The sequence below is a fragment of the Urocitellus parryii genome, chromosome 3 (assembly GCF_045843805.1).
Source record: "Urocitellus parryii isolate mUroPar1 chromosome 3, mUroPar1.hap1, whole genome shotgun sequence".
Classification (NCBI taxonomy): Eukaryota; Metazoa; Chordata; class Mammalia; order Rodentia; family Sciuridae; genus Urocitellus; species Urocitellus parryii.
Window position 1 is genome coordinate 93,625,379 of NC_135533.1, and position 23,065 is coordinate 93,648,443.

The 23,065-nt window shown below is 40.7% G+C and overlaps 1 protein-coding gene across 1 annotated transcript in view; it reads right to left on the reverse strand.

The window, feature by feature from the left end:
- Elmo1 (engulfment and cell motility 1) overlaps positions 1-23,065 on the reverse strand; it is a 559,102-nt gene that overhangs the window by 141,286 nt on the left and 394,751 nt on the right. Inside the window, exon 16 of the mRNA XM_026387606.2 lies at positions 17,046-17,182. Within this exon, the coding sequence (XP_026243391.1) occupies positions 17,046-17,182 (137 nt within the window). The remainder of the gene's footprint in view (positions 1-17,045; positions 17,183-23,065) is intronic.

Here is a 23,065-nt window from a genome sequence, read left to right on the forward strand (position 1 = left end):
CTCATGCAATCCCAGCCTGAGAGGGAGGAGACTTCTCTGGAAAGCACTCCTGCACATCCTCCACTTCAGAAACCCACTTCACAAGCAGCGCAGGTGCTGGGCTCACCTCTGTCATCAGTCTAGCTTATTTTTCCAAGGATGCCATATCTACTCAGAAGCTCCTTCCAGTTAATGAGTATTCTTCAAATCAATCCTCAGAGGGCTTCTGATCTCAGTACCAATCAACTTTAGGATAAGTTGCTGGCCCCTGGCTGACTGAACCCATGCTGTATTTTAAGGAACACTCAACACACAGCCTGAATTTATAATGTGGAGTATGAAGACTAAGGAATTCCCCTCAGATCAGCACCACTGATTAGACCACACTTGGAACTCAGTGATGTTTTTGAACCCACGTGGTTCAAAGTGTGTTTTAAAAATACAATTTTATTTATATTTGAAATTATAAAGAAAAAAACTTCCAACAATCATACTATGCAGAAGAAACCATTGTTAAAATCATTCAAAATTTTTTGTGTTTTTTTCTTAGCAGAGATAATCTTGTATCATGGGTCTCATAACATTAAATATAATATACGATGTGTTTTTTGATGTTTAGAGACTATGCACCAATTTTCTGAATGAAAAATTCTAACATATAAATACTGTAACCATATTTTAATTTATCAATTTATTTTTATAGAAATGTATGTTTTCTCTTTTTCACTTTTGCAAGTAACAATGAAATGAACATCTGTATGCATACCTTTGTTCCCCCCACCCCCGAATATCTACAATTCTATACAGCTGGATTGTACTGATGGGCTTTATAGCTGAGATCACCCACTCTTGGTGGATTTCTCAACAAGAATGTTGTCCCAATTTTTTAAAAATTCAACTTGAAATGTTGAGTTCTTTACCAGTAAGTGAGACAAAGGGCACTGGCCATCAATGTCTGATGCCAATTCTTCCCTTCCTCTTTGCAGAAAGAGCTATGGGTCTTCTGCCCATGCAGAGGTGAGTGATCAATGCCTTACCCAACTGGCAGCAAATCTTCATAGCCTCTGCCACAGTGTGGTCTGGGATGTGCATTTGGTCTCTGTGCAGGGGGCAAACACCAGCTTGAAAAATCAATTGGCTTCTGTATGGCAATCAATATCACCAAAACAAAACCCAAAGGTCTTTTTAAGGCAAGAGGGAAAACAGCCTTTTTCTTTTCTCTTAGAAATATCTTAATTTTTTTTTTCTGGTCATAAAAAAAATTGCCACTATGAAGAATCATTCTGTCATAACAGCCCACAATGCCTTTCACTTACAAACTTAATTTGTTCCAAGGTAGCAAAGTTTGCTCTAGAATAAACTTTTTCCTTTTATAACATTTTATCAGCTGTTTTTAGAAAAAAAATGAATATTATTAGCTACTGTTTTTCATCAATGGCAGGGTAAAAATTCAATGTGGGCAATGTGTGTTGACTGTCTCTACTGTTTTGTTTTTGTTAAAAATTAGTCCCAGTGTTCAAGAGTAGAGTCCAAAGGGAGAGGTAGTAGAGACCCTAAGGAGAGAAGAATTGGTTTCTTCCAGGATTCTGCAGTATTGCCTCAAGGCAGCCAGGTGGTAGGACAGGGAGTGACCAGGGACCCATCTCAAGCAAAGCTAATTGGCTGAAGGAAGTTTCTAAGGTCAACATATGGCTCAACACTCAGTGCTACAGGAGGGAAAAGAAAGTGCTCTAAAGAGGGAGCAATCACTTTGTTCCATGGGAGGGCTCTGCAGGGTCCATGAGCTAGGTCTTGAAGGAAAGGCAGGTTTTCTTTCTTTTTTTTTTTTAACATTGTAACATTGTAATTTGATTTTATTCCCCCCCCCAGTGGGATTTATTTTTTTATTTTTTTAAGTATTTTCTTTTTTTATTATTATTAGTTGTTCAAAACATTACACAGCTCGGAAAGGCAGGTTTTCAACAGAAAGCATGAAGGTCTTCCTTGATAAGGGAACACAGGAGGACAGCCATTTGGAGGTACAAGGCATGCTCAGGGAATGATTACTTAGAGGTTAGCAGGGGCTGCATTGCTGGGAATACTATGTCTGTTATTTGGGAAATGGTTTGGGGCAGAACGTGGAGCTTTGTTATCATGCTGTAAGAAGAGGAAATAGAAGGCTTTTTTAGTGTGAATGTGTGAAGACAAGAACTGTGTTATAGCTGGGCTTGGTGGTGCACACCTGTAATCCCAGCAGCTGGGGAGCTGAGGCAGGAGGATTGTGAGTTCAAAGCCAGCCCCAGTAAGAGCAAAGTGCTAAGCAATTCAGTGAGGCCCTATTTCTAAATAAAATACAAAACAACAACAACAATAACAACAACAACAAAAACCTGGGTGGGGATGCAGCTCAGCGGTTGAATGCCCCTGAGTTCAATCCCTGGTAGTCCACCCAACAAACCAACCAACAACAACAGCAAAAAAAAAAAAAAAAACTGTGTTATAGACGGATGTTTCTGGAAACAATTGGCGTTTGTATGGCAATCAATATCACCAAAAGAGTACTTATGGATAGGTCTTAAGAGTACTTATGGATAGGTCAAATCCAGATTCAGGGAGAACAACTAAAGACAAACATGTATTCAATACAAGAGGGGGAGGCATCAGGAAGAAGGGATGCATCACTGAAAGGCAAATGATCCTATCTCATATAATGATGGAGTGGGGTGACTTGGGGACCTGCTGGGAAGAAGAGGTAAAGACATCAGAGACCACTCCAAGATTTCAAGTCCATGTAGCTCCTAGAGTTAGAGAGCACAGGAAAAATAGCAAGGGAAGAGAGCAATGGGAATGGGGAGCCTAATTTTGGACCTAGGGGATTTGAGGGGTTTGTGGACCATCCACAAGATGAAGTTGAGCAGTGGAGGAAGATGATGAGGGTGGGCTTCTCTCTGCCTCAGGTGAGAGACTGGGTAGAAAGAATGAGGTGGTAGGAGAGAAAGGCAGTGGCTTTGGAGAATGCTTTGCTGAAGGGGTCAGTGAGGGATAATGTTAGTGTCACTGCAGTCTAGGAATGCAGAGTATCCCAGGAAGCATATCCCAGAGTATCCCAGGGTGGGACATAGACCAATGCTTCAGGGCCATGGAATGGAGTTAGGTCTGGGAAGAGGCCTTCTGACTTTACAGTTAGGAGCTGACTCCTGACCTAAACAAGTACCTGAAGCACCCGGAATTTCAGAACCATCAGAACACAGAGGAGTGGGGTGGGGAGGTAGAGTTGCCATTCTCTCCTGGTAGATCTGGCAGCATAGGGAATGACAGGGATTGGATTAGACCATGAAAGGGGAACAAGGTTGAAATATATTGTTGAAGAATAGAGTGATTTTGGTATATTTTTAGGCTGAAGAGAAGACGTGGGAGTGGGGGGAGGAGGAGATGAAAATAAGCATGAAGGTATAAAGGGATAAAAGATTTATCATTTTTTTGATGTCTGTCTTCTTCATCAGAGCAGGGATTCATAAGAACATGATTTCTTTCCAGACTTAAATTTAGAACAACTAAATGACTACTCTCAATCCCCACGTGTCTCTTGGAAATCATGTCTTTTAGGGGTTTGGGGGTGCAGCTCAGTGGTACAGTGCTTGCCCAGCATGCAAGAGGCCCTGGGTTCCATCCCCCACATTGAAAAAAATCAGGTTTTCTATGGGTAAAGAAGTTTTCAAAAGTGTTACATTGTATTGGTGCTTTCTGGAGTCATATTTCCCTTTTTGACCTTGGTGTTTTCTTCTAAAAATAACACTAGTAGCAGAAACAATGCTAATTACTGAGTCTCCCATGTATATATATGATGTGCTATTTGTATATGTATTTTATGTGCATTGTGTAGATATCATGTATATGTGTGTTTCAAAAAAAACCACAGCAAGAGAGTTTTCAAGGACCTTCACAACAGGGTCCAAGTGCTGCAAAGAAGGCAAGTAAGATGGAAATTTGAATCTGTCCATCAGAGATTATCCTTGACTTGGTCAGTGGTTTTTGTGGCTGAAGAGGTTTTCAAGGACCGACAATATATTTTAGTGCATTTTAAAGCCATATTTTTCTTCCTCTGCTTAGGTGTATTTTTATTGAGGTCGTGAGTCAGATTGCAGCAAATTGATAAGGGAATAGGAGAGAAGGTGAGTGGTGTTCAGCCATTTAAGAAAGTCTGGCTTCCAGGGGGCCAGGGGTGAAGAGAAGGTTGAGAAAGTTATTTGTTCTTTAAAATATGAGAGATACAATGTATTTGTATGCTGGTGAGAAGACAGAATGGAGAGGAAGGGACTGATGATGTAAGGGTTAGAAGTGATAACTGGTAGAGCAGAGTCTCAGAGTAGCCAAAAGGGAGAGAATTCAAAGCACCACAGAACCCACCTTAGATGTCTCTAGGGACAAAACCTTTATCCAGGAGAGGGGTTGTGAGTGCAGATACAGGAGAAAGGCCCATGGTTATGCAGTGAGTTACAGGCAGAACAGGATAGAAGCCAAGCCTCCTCACACCTAATCTGGGGTGCATGTTAATTTTTCCTGTTTCCCTCCCTATACTTTACATGCATTGGTATGTTATATATAACCTCTACTTTTGCAATTCAGAAATGGTTGAATAGTGACCATTTCATATGGTTCGGCCTCATATTGATTTATTTAACCTTCACAACAACTATGTTAAGATCCATACTTTCCAAATGAAGAGACTGTGGTACAGGATGGGTTAATTACTCAAGCAAGGAAATGGTGGAGCTGGGGTTTGAACTCTATTCTCTGGGTTCAGGGTCAATGCCTTTGTCTATCAGACTTAATTGCAATTTATTTAATAAGTTAAATGATTACAGAACAAGGGTGCATGAATAGATTTAGATACTATGGATAATACACAAGAAGACTGAGTCCAAAATCAATGACTATGTGAATGAGTAACACCCCTGGATCCCACCTGACACACAATTATTAGGTTGAACCATTTAAAATTTCTCATCAGAAAATAAATCAAATATTTACAATGTCTTATGGTGTCATCTAATCCTCCCCCCCACCACCTTAATTCTCCCAATCCCTCTCTTGGCTCCTTGTCCATGGGAGTGAAGGGAGACAAAGACTAAGGCTGCATCTGTGACAGCTTCAGATCTCCTTTACCAACCAAGTAAGTCCTATAGTGTTTCATAGCTCAAAAATTTAATGAATAGAAAATTCTGGTAAACTGCATTCAATAAACATGGATATCTTGTACTCACAGTCTTATTTTTCTGGTACATGCCCAAGTGAATACTTATCTATTTGAAAGAAATTCAAAAATAACTCTCCATTGCTTCCTGACTAACCTCTGCTTCTCTGTGGCTTAGGAGCACGTCCCAGCCTGCCAAGTGCCCTGACCACAACAGAACAAGCGAGGCAGTTTTTTTCTGACACTCGAGGGCACCAGCATGTCTGCCTCAAACATACTTTTTATCACAATAAGTGCATCTTAATAGGAATGGCATCTTTCCGTGATGCATGGCTCTTACCCTTTTCTACTTCTGCTTTAAGAACACGGAGCGGCCAGGGAGCTTTCGGACAGAATTCCACGCTCTGTGATTCACAAAATGGAAATCTGGCATTCTATGCCAATGACATTTACTTCCGTGGCAGCTCAAGCGGCAAAAAGCCATATGCCATACACTTTGGATTCAGCCAAGCCACGCAAACGGATGTGTGAAAGAGAAATCAGGAAAACAGGACCGGAGCAGTCCCAGGGAGCTGACTACCTCCAGCAAATACACACCACTGTGGCAATTTGGGGGGGGGATGAGATTTTTTTTTCTAATTTAAGAGAACTTTGGGAGGTAAAGGTAAAATGCTTATGATTTTGTTTTGAACAGCATGATGTATTCATGTTTGTGATTTAATATGTCTGGCAGGCACATGTTTCTTGGATCTGCTTGGGTAGCAACCAGTCAGTCACCTAAATGGGATGGACAGCCAGAAGCTGCAGTTGTCCTCTGCACTGAAGGTCTCTTGACAGTCATCCTGGGAAAGGATAAGTGCCCTTATAGATATTATTTTCCCCACTGGCCAGGAAACCAGTCAAATGGGGAAATAGAGTGTTCCCTGAATTGCAAGGGCATGTGGGCTAAGCATGCCTAAGAGTGACATAATAAACTACTTAAGGTGAAAAATGAAAGAGGGATTATTTATTTATTTATTTGTTTTAACCAGGAGGTTGCAACAAAACTCACTGGAAAAGAGAAAATTCAGGTATTGTTTGTTTGGTTTTTTTTTTCCCCTAACAATTCAATCTGTTCAAGGTTTTCCATTCACCTTCTATAAAGTTATATAGATGGGAAAATACTACTATAATTTTTATTAAGAAACAAATTGTAGAATAATTTTATAACTTCCTCAAGCATTGATACCTGAAAAAGCAGATGGGGTTGGTTCTAGAAGTGTTTCTCAGTATGACCTATCTGGATTTTGGGCAAGAAAAGTCTTTATTCCATTGAAGTACAAAACACTTAATTAACTATGATTCCTGGGAATTGAACAACACTGATCACCCATGTTTAAATGGTAATAAATTCAGATAATTTTAGCCAATTGAACTAATTTAATTAATGAGTGAATTAGATATATCTAGCCACTCATTCATTCAACACTCAACCCAAAATAATTGAGCAGATACTACTTAAAAAGCATCCGGAAGACACTAAGCCATGAAAGTTCTTGCTTCCAATGATATACTGACTTAATTTGGAAAGATAGATTTATAAATAAATAACTACTATAGAGCTGGAAGATATTTTTCAAAAGAAATTCTGAATTCCATACTGTGGAGGCAGAGGTGCAAAAATTCATACTGAATGAAAGGAGATGGTAACCATCTCACTAAGGTGGTGCTTGTGCAAAATCCTAAAGGATAAGGAGAATTTCAACAGGCAGATGGGGGAAGACATTCCTGGCAGAGGAAATGAGTATGAGCTAATTCCTGTGATATGAAAGTGTTACAGCACATACCAGAACTGGTGGGCATTCAGGATGTGCTGGTATTGCCCAGGGCAGGTGCAGGGTAAAGATGTGTGGGATGAAGCAGGAAAAGTACTCATCAAGTAGAGATCAGAACATCTTGTTAAGGCCCTGAAACTTTCTAAGCCAGGCAATGTACACACAGGGAAGGATAAAAATCAAGAATGATATGGTCATATCTGTGTTGGGGGAAATTTGGAAATGAGAAGATTTCAAAGCTGGGAGATAAGTTAGTGCAACAGTTGATATCGTAGTTTTTCCATAATGATGCTGAGTGATGAACAGTTCCTACAGTTAAGAGGAAGTTTTTCTCACATCCGCAGGCCTGTCGGTCAGCTGAGACGGCTGTTTCAATCTAGGGGATGGCTTGGGGAAACTGTGCCCCACATGTCTCATTGTGGGGCCTACACTAAGAGCAGTGGCTGTCCATGGTACATTGTCCTCATGATGAAGGCAGAAGTACAAGAACCCAATCCCACTGGGCAAGCTAAGCCTCTGCTCACTTCACAACCTCCCCAGCTCAAGCAAGTCATGGACCAAGTCAAAAGTCAAAAGGTGGAGAAATACACTTCACATTCCATGAGTGGTAGCAAGGAAGTGAAGGTATACTACCACCAAGAAGCCGCGAGGAATTGTGACCAGCCAGTCACTAGACCATGTTTGGGGTGAGAGAAGAGGAAGACATGAATCAAGGCAATGATAAGAAGGCAGAGGACCAGATAGAGACTATAGTGACTTTGGCCAATGATTGGATTCACAAAGAGTCCTTAAGTTTCCAAATAGAAATGTACCAGGCTTCCAACTTCAGGAGGGTAGAAAACAACCTGTCTTGTAACCTCCATATTCCTATGCCTATCACAGTGCACACTGAGTTGCAGATGCAAATAAAAATTTGTAGAAAGAATGGAGAGCATTGAAAGTGTAGCTCGGATTGTGACTGCTAACCAAGATATCAACACTGGTGTGGCCATGATGCAGCATGATGGTTGTGGGATAATAACTTCGCATGTCTTTTAAATCACAGACCCAGAGGCAGATTCTGAGATATAGAAAATGCAAGCCTCTGCTCTCAGAAGGCCTGAGAATTGCAGTTCACTGTGATAAGTTCTAGGGTATGTGCATCTACAGGGCCAGAGCTGGAGGAACATCTCAGAGGCATTAGAGTAAGTTGAAACCAAAAGTGATAGCTTCAGGCTCGGACATTTCTTAAAAGGTGTTGGTTGCCCCAATTGGGGGGAATGATATCTGTTTAGATGGCTTTCTTCCCCACAGAAGCACAGAGCACCTATTATTTTTAATTTTACCAGAACAGCGGGCAAACACAGAGAAAGAACAAAAGAAAGAGAAGTGGAGGGGGACTAGCAATCTGGAAACCTCATATCACAAATTCAAATTTCAACATTCATTTTTCTCCCCATAACAACTGCCATGAAAGAGCTGGAGAAAAATCTGGAAAATTTAACCTTCCTTTCAAGGCACACTTCTGACCTGTTTCCACTCAGTGGCTTAGCCCTGTGCCTGATGATGGAGCAGACAAGCCAGTGTCGGGGTTGAACAAGGGAGACCAGTGTTTCAGGTCCTGTTTGGCAAAGAGAAAGTGGATAATCTTTACCGATAATTTCATTGTTTCGCAGATACGGAAGCATGATTTTGAAAAATCTGCACAGACATTTAAGCAAGGCAAATTAGCACTTTAATATTTAATGCATATTTAAATAATTAAATATATATTTAAACTCCTGACCTCCCAGATCTGGCATTTTTGCAGAGGATATTAGGAGACTTCAGTTGGGATTTTCTCACTTCTCTTGTTTTAAACTTGTTGCAAATGGCTTCTGGTCTCACTCATTCATTCTGTTTCCTCATCTCATCTTATCCTGGAATCTTCTTTGCCCTCAATCCTCCACCCATCTCATCTAGTACCCTCAGCTGGCTCCTATATGCTCTTCTTTCTGTTCTGTAGGAAACAGATCTGTTTCTAGTGGTGCGTCCCCAACCTCCCATTTAACATAATTTACTTTGTAATAACAAGATAAATATTTTTTTAAATCAATGAGGACTTATATTTTATCAGAGATCCCCACCTAATATACCCTTCTTAATAAACAATTCATTCCTATCCACCCTTTAATTTAAAATGCCTCAGTCCTCATTATGCCTTACTTAAAATATAGGTAATTTCCTTTTAATTGGACATATACTGAAAAATGGTTTCTGTGCCATTATCAAATCCCTCGTATAATCCACAATGGAATCTGAAATTCAGGTCATAGGTACCTGTTAACAACTTGCACAGAGCCCCAAAGTGGAGTTAATAAAAGGGAAAGAAGTTTCAGAAGTCAATGAATAGACAGCTATGTAAAGCAGTTCACTTGGAGAACAGTCTTTATTGCTATGTTCAGGGATGGTCTGAAATTGAACCAAGGGATTGGCATATCACCTTGCTGCCCAGCAAAAGAGACTAACAATTATTTCCTTCTCATAATTGGCAAGTCTCAATTTAGCTCTTGTTATACATGCAAAGGAAGACAAACCAGTTCTAGAAAGACTTAAGTATTGCAAACTCTGCCAGACCTCTATCACAAAGGAACACTCCCCAAATATTTTTTACTGTTGTCCCTCTTGTTCAAATTTTATACTCACTCATGGTAAGCACAATTTGTTTAAATGTGCACATTTACACAAATGTGCACATTTGTGTCATTACAGATAATGATCAGAAAGCAAAAACTTTTAGCAATGATTTTGACCAACTAAAGTTCACAGTTAAATTTTAAGCAAATTTTAAACCGTTTAACCATTTTTATGGCAACTACAGGAACAGGTCAAGAAAATCTAAACCTTCCTCGATAACTGTGTGTCTTCACATGTTTTCCTTTGTGAATGCAAGGATCGAGTGGGAGGAGGGGTGGTGCAAAGCCCCTGGGAATAGATCCCTTTTAGGGTCACCTCTATGTGCCTCATAAATGTTGCATGGGTGTGCACATCTGGGACCACCATGATGGGAGCTCCATTAAGTTAGCTGCCCTAAATCCAAGAGGGAAGCTTGTCTACCTTTCCTAGATTGCCTGCATTAGCATTGCCATAAAGATCCTTTTCCTTTTACAGAGGCAATTAGAATCCTGTGTCACCCCGTCCTCTCCCAGCTCGACATTACCATTGACTGGTGCTGGCTCCAGGCCTGAACTGAGCCAAGCAGTTTATATGCCCGGTACATGAAGGTTCAGACCATTCTAGCCGTGGGTAATGTCCCTGTTTCTATCTCACAGATGAGGAAATCTGAAGCTGACAGGGCTGAGCCCTTGTTCAAGGTTATCCAGCTAGAAGAGAGGACCTGGCTCTTTAATCTACAGTGTCCAGCCTTGGGTCACCTGCAGAGGATTGTGGGTGTGCTCATAAATAAACATGAGGGTTCCCTCACTTACGAGTTGATTTCCACTGTGGTCAAAATTGTTCAGGGATCCAACCTAACTTCAACAGTATGAGAAAATTTTTATTTCTATGTAGTTGAACAATCTATCTTGGGAACTCAAAGCAGCAAATTACACTGTAGTACCAAGTGCAAGTACTGCCAATTTAGGTTTTGAGATTAATATCTGTTGAGATTAATATCTCTCATATGTATGGGACCATTTGCAAAGCAAACTTTAGGAGATCTCTCCTCACAGCGACTCTGGGAAATACCATTATTATTATTGCTTTTACCAGTGTACAGATGAGAAGGGACTTGTTGGTTAAAGAAAATGTTCAAGGTCATGCTGCTTGTGAGGGGTCAACCTGGCACTGCCACCAGGTCTTCCTGATGGCTCTTAGCCTTGCTTCATCAAGGAGGGAGGAGTATCTCAACCTTAGGAGGATGAAAATTGGTTCTTAGAGGGGCAATAAAATCCATTCTTTATATGTCTAAAGCACAGATAAACGTCCATAACACAAACATAAAACAATTTTAAGAGGAAGGTGATTAGGGGGATAAAATGTCTAAAAAGGCTCCTGGGGGTGGGGACAGGTTGGTAACGCAAGAGGTTGAGAAATTCTGTTCTATAGCACAGGTAGCACAGGGGCCTTTCACACTTGGCCTGACCTATGTTACCTGTTATGAATATATTTCATTTTCTAAAGCCTACACACTGGAATCTATTTAAACAAATACCTTTTTTTAAAAAAAAAAAAAGGTAAGTTAATGAAGTCACTCTTGGTCATCTGCCTCTGGCTAGTATAATTGTTACAGATGAGGACTATAGGGGACATAACTCCATCGTTTGTCTAACAGAAAGTGTCAAAGTCCATGAGAAAAAGGCTAATGCTACCTTAAATGAGTTACTTAAGTGCAAACACACACAAAACCATTTGCTATCTGTTCAATGGGAAACATCAAAGGAAAAAAAATCTCTTCACATAAGGCATTTGCTTCCAGAGGTCTGCCCGTGCAGCAACCCCAAAGACCTGTGTGAAGCTTGAAAAGCCTTTTGAATAAATACTAGTTAATGGTCTCGACAGTTGAAAAATGGATAACCTCATCGTACAACATCAGGGCTCTTTAAAAGACTTCTCCTCTACTTAAATATTCATGTTTCAATTAAAACGTACACCTACTTTATTAGCCACACCAGGCCCAGTTCAGATCAATAACAGCAGCACTCGATGGAATTCTAATGAAGATAAACAACTCTGAGTCCTCCCAGCTTCCCCTGGGCACAGACACACAGAGCTTCCTTTCATAACTTGCTCCAAGATATTTTACAGTCACCTGCCTCATGCAAATGCGGAGATTCATGTTTATTCATGGCGAGATTTACAGACCACCTTTCATTCCCTGGGCCAGCTCAGCTAACCAACAGAGCGCTGTCTGCAGGGCTATGAAGTTGAGCTGGCCTAGGAAGGGGACTCCTGAATGTGTAATTGTCCCTTGAAAAGCATGCACAGAAAGTCAGTAAGCTGAAAGCAGCTTCAAGAGCAAACATATTCTCCTATTTTATTCATGCCTTTGCTGCCTTTAAAGTTTTAAATGTGATCCCTTTTTATACCACACCATAATCCACTAGATGTGACCAGTTGGCAGTAATTTTCTATGGATACTTTTCCAGAAGATTTCTCAGGATCTTTTCTTCTAGCCTGATCTCCAATTCTTCCTAATTGAGATTTTTCTCCCATTGACTCGGAAGAAGCTCATCCGAGCTGGCCAGGGGCAGCTGTGTCTTTGTTGGGCCTGGGTTCCCCCATTGCACAGTCTTTGCTCTTTTAAGCAGGGATGGTTTCTCATCTGCAAGCCTGAGATTCTAACCCCATCCTGTGTACTTAGCTTATTATACCACTGGATAAAGTTTCAAAATCGTCTTTTTGTACTAGAATGACTACATTTTTCAAATCACTAGTTTCTTCCATTTTGGTAATTTGAAAGTGTGGCAAAGTCATGTGATCTTGGTTTACAACGTTGATTTGATAGTCTAAAGTAGCACCAATACTACAAACAAGTATTTTGATGGTCTCTAAAAAGACTCAGCTACCCCAGACAGTAGGTGGTTGTTGGAGAGGCCTTCATTCTGGTCAGCCATAAAGTACAAGAGAATCGTGAGACCTTCTGATTTTTAGGCTGCTCCTCATGAGAAACAAAAGTACCTAATAAAGTGGTTTGAAAGAAGATCCTGCCAACATCCATGAACATTTCAGCTTAGAGCCTATTTTTTTTTTTTGCCAAAGTTAAATGGGTTATTAATTCAGTTCAGAACTTAATATGGGAATTATAGACAGCTTCACTTTTCTTTTTCTTTTTAACATAATGGACAAAATAAGTCTTCTTTTGAAAAGGGCAATTTACTCATACTTCATAGGCAGGATTGATCTTGTGATTAAGAAAAGAGCGCTTTCCACCTGCATATGACTCTTTACTTCCTCAAAGCATTTTTACATTTTTTACTTCCATTTAATATTGTTCCACCATAGGAGAGGGTAATGGGATCCCAGTCTCCATTTATTTTTTATTTTTCATTAATTTTCTGAGTAGCAGAATGAGGATTAAAATTGCTTCTTACAGACCAACAGACATGCTACCCTATCCATGTACACAATCTGCCCTAGTTGGTGATACATGTCCCATGCAGCAGCTGATGGTAATTCTTTTTTTTTTTTTTCCTACTGAGCTGATGGTAATTCTGTTGACACAAATCACCAATAGGGAGCAAATCTGCCTTAATGAAAATACTCATTGATAGCTTTGTCCCTACCCCATGGGTTAATTTTTCTTTGTGCAGTTGGGTCTGATAACAGGCCCCGGATGATCCTAATGCACAGTCAAGGTTGAGAAACACAGATTCCCAGAGATTTTTTTTTTTTTTACATGTATACTCTTGTTAGAATTTTTAACAGGGAGCAGTCAGCCACATGAGCTTTAAATGAGATTCCTGTACCTGAAATTTCCGTATCACTTGTGTCCTCTTTCCTATCCTCAAAAATGAAGGCTTCCATGAAATGATTATGGGGCCACTTGTGTGCCGAGGTAACCAGCTGCAGTTTAGCTCTTCTCTAATGCCCATAAAAATGAATAATGCATGCTCTAAAATATTGGTAATAAAAGGCAAAAACATAGAATACAAACTCAATGGTCTGAATCAATAGATTATTCTGTAGACGGCTATATTGAAAAACTGAAAGAAAGTACTTTTCAAAGCATAAATATTTTAATCACTCTCCAATTCTACTTCTCTTACATAAATTAAAAAAAAAAAAAAAAAACATCCCATCTGCTACTTCCAAAGCCTGGAAGAGCAGAAGACAGCTGCTTTTCCAAACATTCTTTTCTAGCTGCAGCATTAACCATGCATCAGATATCTGCAAATTGATGTCCCAGGCAAAGCGGTTGCAGGAGCTGTTCCTGCCCTGGACAGACTCGTATAGTTTGCTGGATAAATTAAAATTTTGAGTTGCAGGGGACTGCTTCTCCACTGAGGAACCCAGGAAGGCAGATGAGTGAGCCCTTCTCACAGAGCCCTGGATCTCAGAGTTGACAATGCATCTGCCTTTCATACTCTGTTCAAAGTGGCAAGAGCCTGAGATGGTGTCCAAGAAAGTTCAAAAGAAATTGTTTCATGTTGGATCTTTTAAGATATTTCTGAATTCAAATTTGGACAGTCTTAGGGAACAAGAAAAACATTAAATCGACCAGTAACTCCAAGTCCCTATTTGTTCCTAAATTCAATCTCCTCTGCTACCAAGTTAATAACAAAAAGAAAAGTGAACTGATTTTAATTTCAGCACCTCTCTCCTCTTCAATTTATTATGGAGTAAAGCAGAACAGTGGCTGATAGGCAGGTGGAAGGAAAAAAAATTAGAAAGACAAACTATAAACTGAACTAGTGACTCTTACACAGGGCCCTTCTTTGTTAAAAAGGCTAGTGGAGGCAGAACAGGGACATAAAAGAAAAGGGACATAAATATATTTGGATTTGAGTAGCCACTGGCAGAACACCATAAGTGAGATTATATCTGCCCACAAAAAGAAAAACAAAAGGCTTGTCTCGTCCAAATTTCATTAATTTAAATTGATATACATACCTAAAAATCAAATATAGCTACTAATAAAATGTATGCTGTGATGGACAGAATAATGGTCCCAAGGATGCCCTGTTCCAACTCCCAGAACCTGTGAATATGTTACCTTATATGGCATAGGGGAATTAAATTGCAGGTGGAATTTAGTTTGTTATCTGCTGATCTTAAGACAAAGAGATGATCCCAGATTATCTAAATTCAATGTAATCACAAGGGTCCTTAAAAGTGGATGGCCAAGGCTGAAGAGGGACCACAGTGATGGACCATCTGAAAGGCTGGACCTGCAGCTTCTGGCTTTGAAGATGGAGAAACAGGGCACAGCCTGAGGAAGGAAGGCAGCCTCTAGAAGATGGGAAAAGTCTAGCTTCCCCCTGAGAGCTTCCAGAAAGAAACACAGTTCTGCTGACACCTTAATTTTAGCCCAGCAAAACGCATATTTGGCTTCTGAACTATAGAATTGTGAGATAATATATTTGTATTGTCTAAGCTGCTAAATTTAAATTTGTGGTAATTTGTTACAGCAACAATAGAAAATGAAACATATGTGATAACTATGCATATAATGGTTGCACTTTTCTGGTCACAAAAGTAACCAGGAAGACAAAGCAAAAAAAAAAAAAAATTAATGTAGAAAATTAAATTCCCTTGTCTTTCCTATCTCTGACCCTTCTTTGATATCCACTCTTGACTGACACCAAGACACGGGCTGGCTGGTGGGGTCTCCTTGCCCTGGAGAAGCACATGTCCTCACACATAAGGCTGAGGACTAGAAGTATTTCACAACCCAGCCCTTGCGGAGAGGAACTTATCCAGGACAACGTGGCTGTAGCCACTTTCAAAGACTATTAATTTATATCTCCTCCTTTTTTTTTTTTTGGCTTGATTGGATGAAGACTATCCTGTAGACGATTTGCACCGAATTGCAGAGTCTCCCATAATCAACTTAAGTACACTGAAGAGGTTCAGTTATAATCACAGGGGAACTAATGGGCTTCTTTCCTTCCCTGTGCTCCTTGAGTCATGCCTGTCCTCTGGCATAGCTGCTTAGGCACATGGAAGCTCTGGACTGCAGTGTGCTCCATAAAGGAACATCACTAAGGCCTAATTCAGTGAAATCAATAGGTGGCCTGAGGTGCAAAGGAAAGACGGCAGACACGACTGAGACAGAATGGTGTACATCCATAAAGGCAGATGATGAGATCCCTATGTTGAGGGAGACAGGTTAGAACCTAAGGATAGAGTCCTTTTCCTGATTTTTTGCCTGCAACCAGTGTTAATTCAAGATGCCACCCACCAGAAATGCAGCAGAAAGGAAGGATGAGACAGAAATTCAGAGATAAGGAGACAGGGAGGCAAAGACTAACAAGATCATTAAGTGCCATTGGAATTCAGATAGGTTATGCTTCAAGCCACAGCCCACAAAGGCCCTAGGGTGTGAGTATGAGACCAGATTCTTAGACTCTTAGGTTATATTCATAGTAACTGGGTGAATGGGCTTGCGTGCGGGGAGCCAACCATACCAGAGCCATTTATAAGAGCATATCTAAGGCATTGAAGGTCAACATATGTCTGATCCAGTCCTAAAAACAGTTATTAGACATAGTATTATCATTCCTAGGGCTTTTATTGAAGGATATAGAGTTTATTTATCTCTAAAAGCATGGACTTTGCTTCTGTTTCCTTTAGATTGGTCAACACCTCTCTCTCTTTACTTGACATTCACATATGGATGGATATGGGAAAGTTGCGCTCTTGTGTGAAATCATACCACAGAAAAACCAAACGACAGCACAGTGCAAAGGATTCAATGCTTATAAACCAAGAATGCTCCACAAAAACCTATACAATTCCCTGAAAATACCTTTCCTTTAATAAAAATTCTTTTTTTTAAAGAGAGAGAGAGAGAGAGAGAGAGAGAGAGAGAGAGAGAGAGAATTTTTAATATTTATTTTTCAGTTTTCGGTGGACACAACATCTTTGTTTGTATGTGGTGCTGAGGATCGAACCCGGGCCGCACGCAAGCCAGGCGAGAGCGCTACCGCTTGAGCCACATCCCCAGCCCATAATAAAAATTCTTTTTAACAAAGCACAGGGCAGATGATCTCAACACCTCCATAATCCACAAAGAGACAAATGGCTAAGACAAGGCTGTCTTCCTGGTCCGACTGGCTCTGTGCTTGTCTACTCGACAGGTGGAGGAAGGGCACCCTCCCCATTAATCTTATAGTATTGACAAGACATCCCAAACTAAAGCCACAAAGTGATAAGTTCACCTTGACAAAGTTGAAAAGAAAGGGTCTCTACCAGGGGACTCTGACTTGGACAAAAGGGACAAATCTGCTTATACCCAGAGGTTGCTTTCATTATTGCAGCAACCCAAAGCTGCAGTCTTCTTCTTTCTCTTGCCTTGCCCACCACCTTCTCCAGACAGCTGAGAGACCATATTATAGGTTGAGGATGATGCCCCTCTAACAAGATGGGGAGCCCCTTCTTCTGCCCAAGACCCACTTTACCTTGTTGAAGTCTTCAGAAGTTGCCCTCATTTCCTTCCATGTCTTATTCAGGAGCTGGATACAGATGCAGAAAAACTCCTCAAAGGATCTGTCGTGGGTGAAGAACATCGGGTGGAAGTCATTGCAGGTCTCACTAGCTAGAGGAAGGAGATGGGAAATGAGGAAGTTTTAGAACAGTGAAACAACCAAAGGCAGGTTCCCCAAAGAGAGACAAGGACAGCATCTTTACTTAAGCGGCCATGGACAAAAGGGATTTTAAAAAGGCAATCAAAGGCTAGCCCTCATAAAACAAAGAAGTTTAAGGTCAGATTGGCAGACCTATACTTCAGCATATATTTTTTTCTAAAGAACGTCAGCTCCAGGACACAGACCTTATGGCTTTGTTTCAAGACCATGTTGAATATGAGCCCTGTATGTGCCTTTTTGACCTTATAGAGATTATTTCAGTTGCCCCCTTGGGCATAGTGCCTCCATCACCCTTAATTTCCCCTTTCTTAACAGAATGACTGGCAGAAGATGGGCTTTCTTGAATACACAAATTAATTCCAACTTTGGAAATAGCATCCGTGATTGTGTCTCCAGGGGGCTCTTTTTCCTCTTATGGCAGTGAGGAGGGGACATTTGTGATCATTAACCATCTGATGCCATTAACCATTTGTTTTACATTCCCAGGCACAGATGGCTGGAGGTCAGAGCAAACAAAATGGCTGTGAAGGCTGTATTGGGTCCAGCCTTGCAATCAGTCAAAATTGCATATGAGCCCACCCTGGTAAGCTTTTTCAGGTCAGATTCAGTGCCCTGGGCTCTAGGTCTGGCCACCTCTCACCTCTTCCTCCTCCTCCTCCTCCTCAAACCAGGGCCCAAGCCCCTCCCTGGATCTGTGTCACCTGCCAAACTTATACTTTCATACCCCTTTTATGCATATGACACCTCATTTGGTCTTTGTAAAGTCCCTTACTACTCACAAGAACATTGCAGAGCTCAAGGAACTAGGCTTTGTGATCCAACCCACCCCAAACAAATATATATGCTGTTACATATAGTGTAAGTGTTTTTGTTTTATTTGGAATCTCTAAAGACCAATTAGTCCTCAAGGCCCAGGATGGTGAAATTTCAGGCATTGGAAGTCCAAGAGAGAAGGGGGAAGGGTCGAAGTGGAGTGAAGAGAAGAGACTTTCGGTTGGGGAGAGCCCTGGTGCCTACCATGTGGATGCACAGCAGCTCCACTCATAGAGAAGACTCTGGTACAGGCCCCCGGAAGCTGGATGAACCCTGACCAGATCTAAGGGGAACACGCTATGCTCTGGCACAGCTAAAGTTGTTGCATACCCAAATCGCCTCTCTTCAAACTTTCTGAATATAGTGGATTCCAGAACTCTGAACATCCTCAAACAGTCACAAATGGATATGTGTTTGTACAGCTCACCCTGAAAGGCACAACCAGATCTGAATACAAGACAATGCTATTTTGTCCCAGACAGCTAAGGGCAAAGGTCAACTGCTATATGCAGTCATGGAGAAAGGGTTTGAGCACACAAGATTTAGGTTCATAAGTTCTGTCCATGCCAATCAGAAGCGAAACCCTTTTCCTTTCTGGGTCTGGATTTTCCTAACTAGAAAATAGAAATGAAATCTCCTGTGCATTTTCCCTAGGCTTTTTCAAGGATCAAATGACACCATTCATGGGAAAGAGCTTTAGAGAGGATAAAAGTTAACACAGATACACCGGGAGGTGGGGACAATGACATGAACCCTATATCAGCACAGTAGTTTCAGGATCATGGGTGACTGTATGACATTTCCCCTAATTCCTAGTCAAGTGTGTTCATATCTCAGCAATTAGAAGCAAGAACACACAAGTCACCCTCTCCCCCAGCCTGGTTTACTGGCAGTGAGACACTGGCAAATGTGAAGTTTTGACCTGAGACACAAAGCTATTTAGGGAACTTGGAACATCAACACAGGCAAATTGTGGTGTTTGCTGCCCTGGGCAATGAGCTGTCAGTCTCACTTTCATAAGCACTGAAGCCAATGAAATTTACAAGTCTACAGAAGCACCTTAAAACACTATTACCGTCCGAGAACTCGTTATTAATCACATTATCACAGAATCATTTTGGGGCCAAGTGTGATTATGTGTGTACTTTATGCCCCAGATAAAATGTTTATGGGATTACTGGAGCTGAGATTGCCAGGCGAAACTGAGACCCACAAGCCCCATTCTTGCTTGGGTGAAGAGGGAGGAAGTAACCTCATTAATAACAGGCGTGTTAGCTGGCTGCACATTAGGTGCCAGGGCTCCTCCAGGCACTATCTCAACCATCCCTGGAAGGCAGGCATCATGGCATCCTCACTTTATATATAAGGAAGGTGAAACTTGGAGAAATAAAACCATCCATCATGAGCTTCTTTTAGGTGGCCCCAAGTGCAAGCTAGAAACCCACAATTTAGCTGACCCAGCAGCAGCCTTCCTGCTTTCATTGACATCAAGAGCCCCAGGCATTTCTTTGTGGTGGCTGCTTTGAAAATTAATTTCTCCACCCACTCTCCTGGATCTCCTGTCATCTCTTTCAACAGAAACCCAGATTGTGACCTGCAGTCCAATGGGGCTCCCAGCAAGTGCAAAGCCAGTGCCTGCTGATTGAGGACACCTGGCCCTGTGATAACAGTACCAACGCCAACAACACCACTGCCTGTGACCACAGGCCAGGTGCTGGATGGCAGATTCTATGTAAATTATGGTCATTTATTGCAACAAGCACTCAAGAGAGAGCTGTTATTAATCTTCCTTTTTTTAAATGTTAGAAATAGGATATTTAAGCAGGGGAGGCTCAAGGTTGCATGGATTACAAACCATAAAAGCAGGACTGCAACTTGGATCCACTTGGCTCCAAAACCCATCATCGTTGTGGTGTTCCCCTGTTTCCTCATTCTGTTTCTCAGTGAACTCTGTCTCTATTAGACATCAGGATAAAGTATTAAGTACTGATGTCTTTCCTCCAAAACTATCAAAATGCAGATATTTAAGATTGAAGGGCATTTTGCAGGAAGGGACTGTTCAGATAACCTGATCCATTTGTAGGTAAGCACTGTCAGAAAAGGCAAAATCACTCACTCAGGAGATGATCGTGGTAGCTAGGGCACAAGGATGCCAGAAGCTAGACTACTGAGGCTCGAGTTCTGGCTTTACTACCCCCAAATGAGTTGCCTAGGCAAGTAATTTCACCTCTCTGTGCCTCAGTTCTCATCTGAAAACTGGGGACAGCAATAACATGTGTTTTATAAGGTTGCTGTGAGGATGGGAGGAGTAACTGTCTTTATGGCTTAATGCTTTGAACTATGAGGATCATTCGGTGCAACATTTATCAACTGAACTCTGTCCCAGCCTACCCATTTATAAATGTGAACTCATGTTGGATTACAGGGACATACTGTGTCTTAAGAACAGTGTCCTTCATTTGAGGGTTTAAAAAATACACAAGTAAAACGAGGAAGGTAAGATTTATTGTGCTTTTAATAGAAAACAACACTTATTGAGAAAAAGAAAAGAATTAGCAAGCAATGATTTTATAAATGAAATTTAGAGAGAAGCTTTCAATGAGACAAAAATAGTAAGACATTTTAAAAATCAAATTGTTTTTAAGCACACTATTTTTAACACAATGAGATTCTGCTTTATAAAAAAAAGAATCAACTCACTGATCTTTTAAGTCTGGAATATAAAGATATTTTCAGAGTTCAGTGTAGAATGGATTCTATTAATTTGCTGACATCTAATTTATTTAGAAGTAGGCCAGCTTTGAAAGCAACTATAACCTACACTATAGGTTTAAAAAATAAAAACAAGAATGCAGTACATTTATGTAGCATTTTGTTGTTGTATTAGTCCATTTTCTATTTCTATAACAAAATGCCTGAGGGGGGGTTCTTTGTAAAGAAAAAGAGGCCTATTTAGCTCACAGTTTTGAACGTCCAAGACCTTGGAACCTGAATCTGCTGGCTCAGATGAAGGCCTTTTGGCTACATCACAACATGGCAGATGGAATAACTGTGGGAGTGTGTGCTAGAGGGATAGATCACATGGTAAGAAAGAAAGCCAGAGAGATTTGGGGACCAGCTTTGCTCTTTTATAAAAATTCATAAGGGAATGAACTCCCTTCAAGACACGAGCATTAAATCTTTCCAAGGGCATGTCTCTAATGACCTAACTAGCTTCTGCTAGGTTCCACCTTTTAAAGGTCCCGGCATTTCTTAATACAACTGGGAACCAAGCCTCCAACACAAGAACGCTTGGGTTACAAACCACACCCTAATCATAGCACTTGTCAAAGCAGGTTCATTCCTCTTCCAAAGGATAATATGAAGTGAAACAGGTATTGTTATGAGAGACTCAGAAGACAGGGATGCTGCAGAGTAACAGCTAAATATGAAAAGAGGAGTATGAAGAATGGGATCAGGAGTTGCCCTGCAACTTTGAGAAGTTCATTTCAGTTCTCTGGGCTCTGGGTGTCTTAGCTATAAATGAGGTAGAGCAGTGGATTTCTAAGGTTCCTGCCAAGTCTAAAATCCCATCTGTCTGTACACACACACACACACACACACACACACACACACAGACCAGATCATGTATTTTTAATACTCTAGCGTCCATCAAACTTAATAGAATTTGGAGACTGTGCCTGCACTGAACTTTAGTCGCTTAACTATGATTTCCTTTATTGACAGAACGGCTACACATTTCACTTCGGGTGTTAAGGCAGCAGAGTGGTATTTGATAGGCTTAGCAAATGTTGATGAGCTAGTATTTACTCTTCATAAGAAAATTGTTACTTGGTTTTATACCCTTTCAACCTATTCATACCACGAAATGTAGACCATTACATAAGAAAATTACTTGATTAAGGATAGAATGACAAAATGACACAGGCAAATACAGACCCTTTTAGTTCTTTCATGAGAATTTTCTAAGACACGTATAATTTTCTAGATGCTGAAAAGCTTTCTATGACCCCTGTTATGCTAAAAGAGACATTGAACCCATTTTGAAATGACTAGTAGGATACAGATTTAGGAGGCTCTGGGAAAATTAGAATATTTTTACCACAGCATTATAAGCTATTTTGCTAGCAATGGTCTTTGGAAATGGTGCATTTTGAAAGAGATAAGTAGTTCTAATAGAAAGGGCACTTTGCTGTAAAATTATGAATTACAGAAAAAAAGGGAGTAAATCAGACATCCCCCAAAGCATTTAACACATGAAAATTGCCAGAATAGTCATGAAATCTTATTAGTAATCCACAGCACAGAAACTCAGATTAGAATTATTTGTGGTTTTAGGGTCAGTCTGGATTATATATTTATGAACTCTCAGATGCAAATGCATATTTATACCTTTGCAGAAAAATCATCTTACTCTACCTAGAAAACCCTGAGTTTTCTATTTTTAGATCTGGTATTCCATAACAGTTTGATTTTAAAGGATGGGACTGTGGGGGAAGATGCTAAAAGTTCAGAACCTTTTGTAGGCAGAAGAGGTGAAAAGAGGAGAGTGAGGGCAAAGAACTTCAAGTTCCCTCAAGTTTAGCCAATACAGAAGCCACCACCCCCACTGTTTCAGGATAGGGGATCAGAGGCTTCCTGCCTCCCCAGCTCTTCCCAGCTCCTGAAGCCTGGTTTAATAGGACTCTGAATAGACTTTTCTATCTTTTTCCATGCCTAAAAATAGCATGAAATCTACACTGAAAAGACACACAGGAGCTAATCCAATGCTTCATTGTTCACTTTCCCTATGTGCCTTATTTATTTATTTGAGGACATGGAGAGAAGGAAAAAAAAAATAACCAACCAAACAAACTAGTGTTAGGGCTGTAAATCAGATACATAGCACCAAAAGCCAGTCCATTCAGCAAAAGTGAATGAGGCCACATTGCAGGCAGGCAGTATGTGTTAACAAAAGAGCAGAGGTTCTGTAGCCAGGTTGGCCTGATAGCAAATCTTGGCATCATTACTGAACAGCTAGG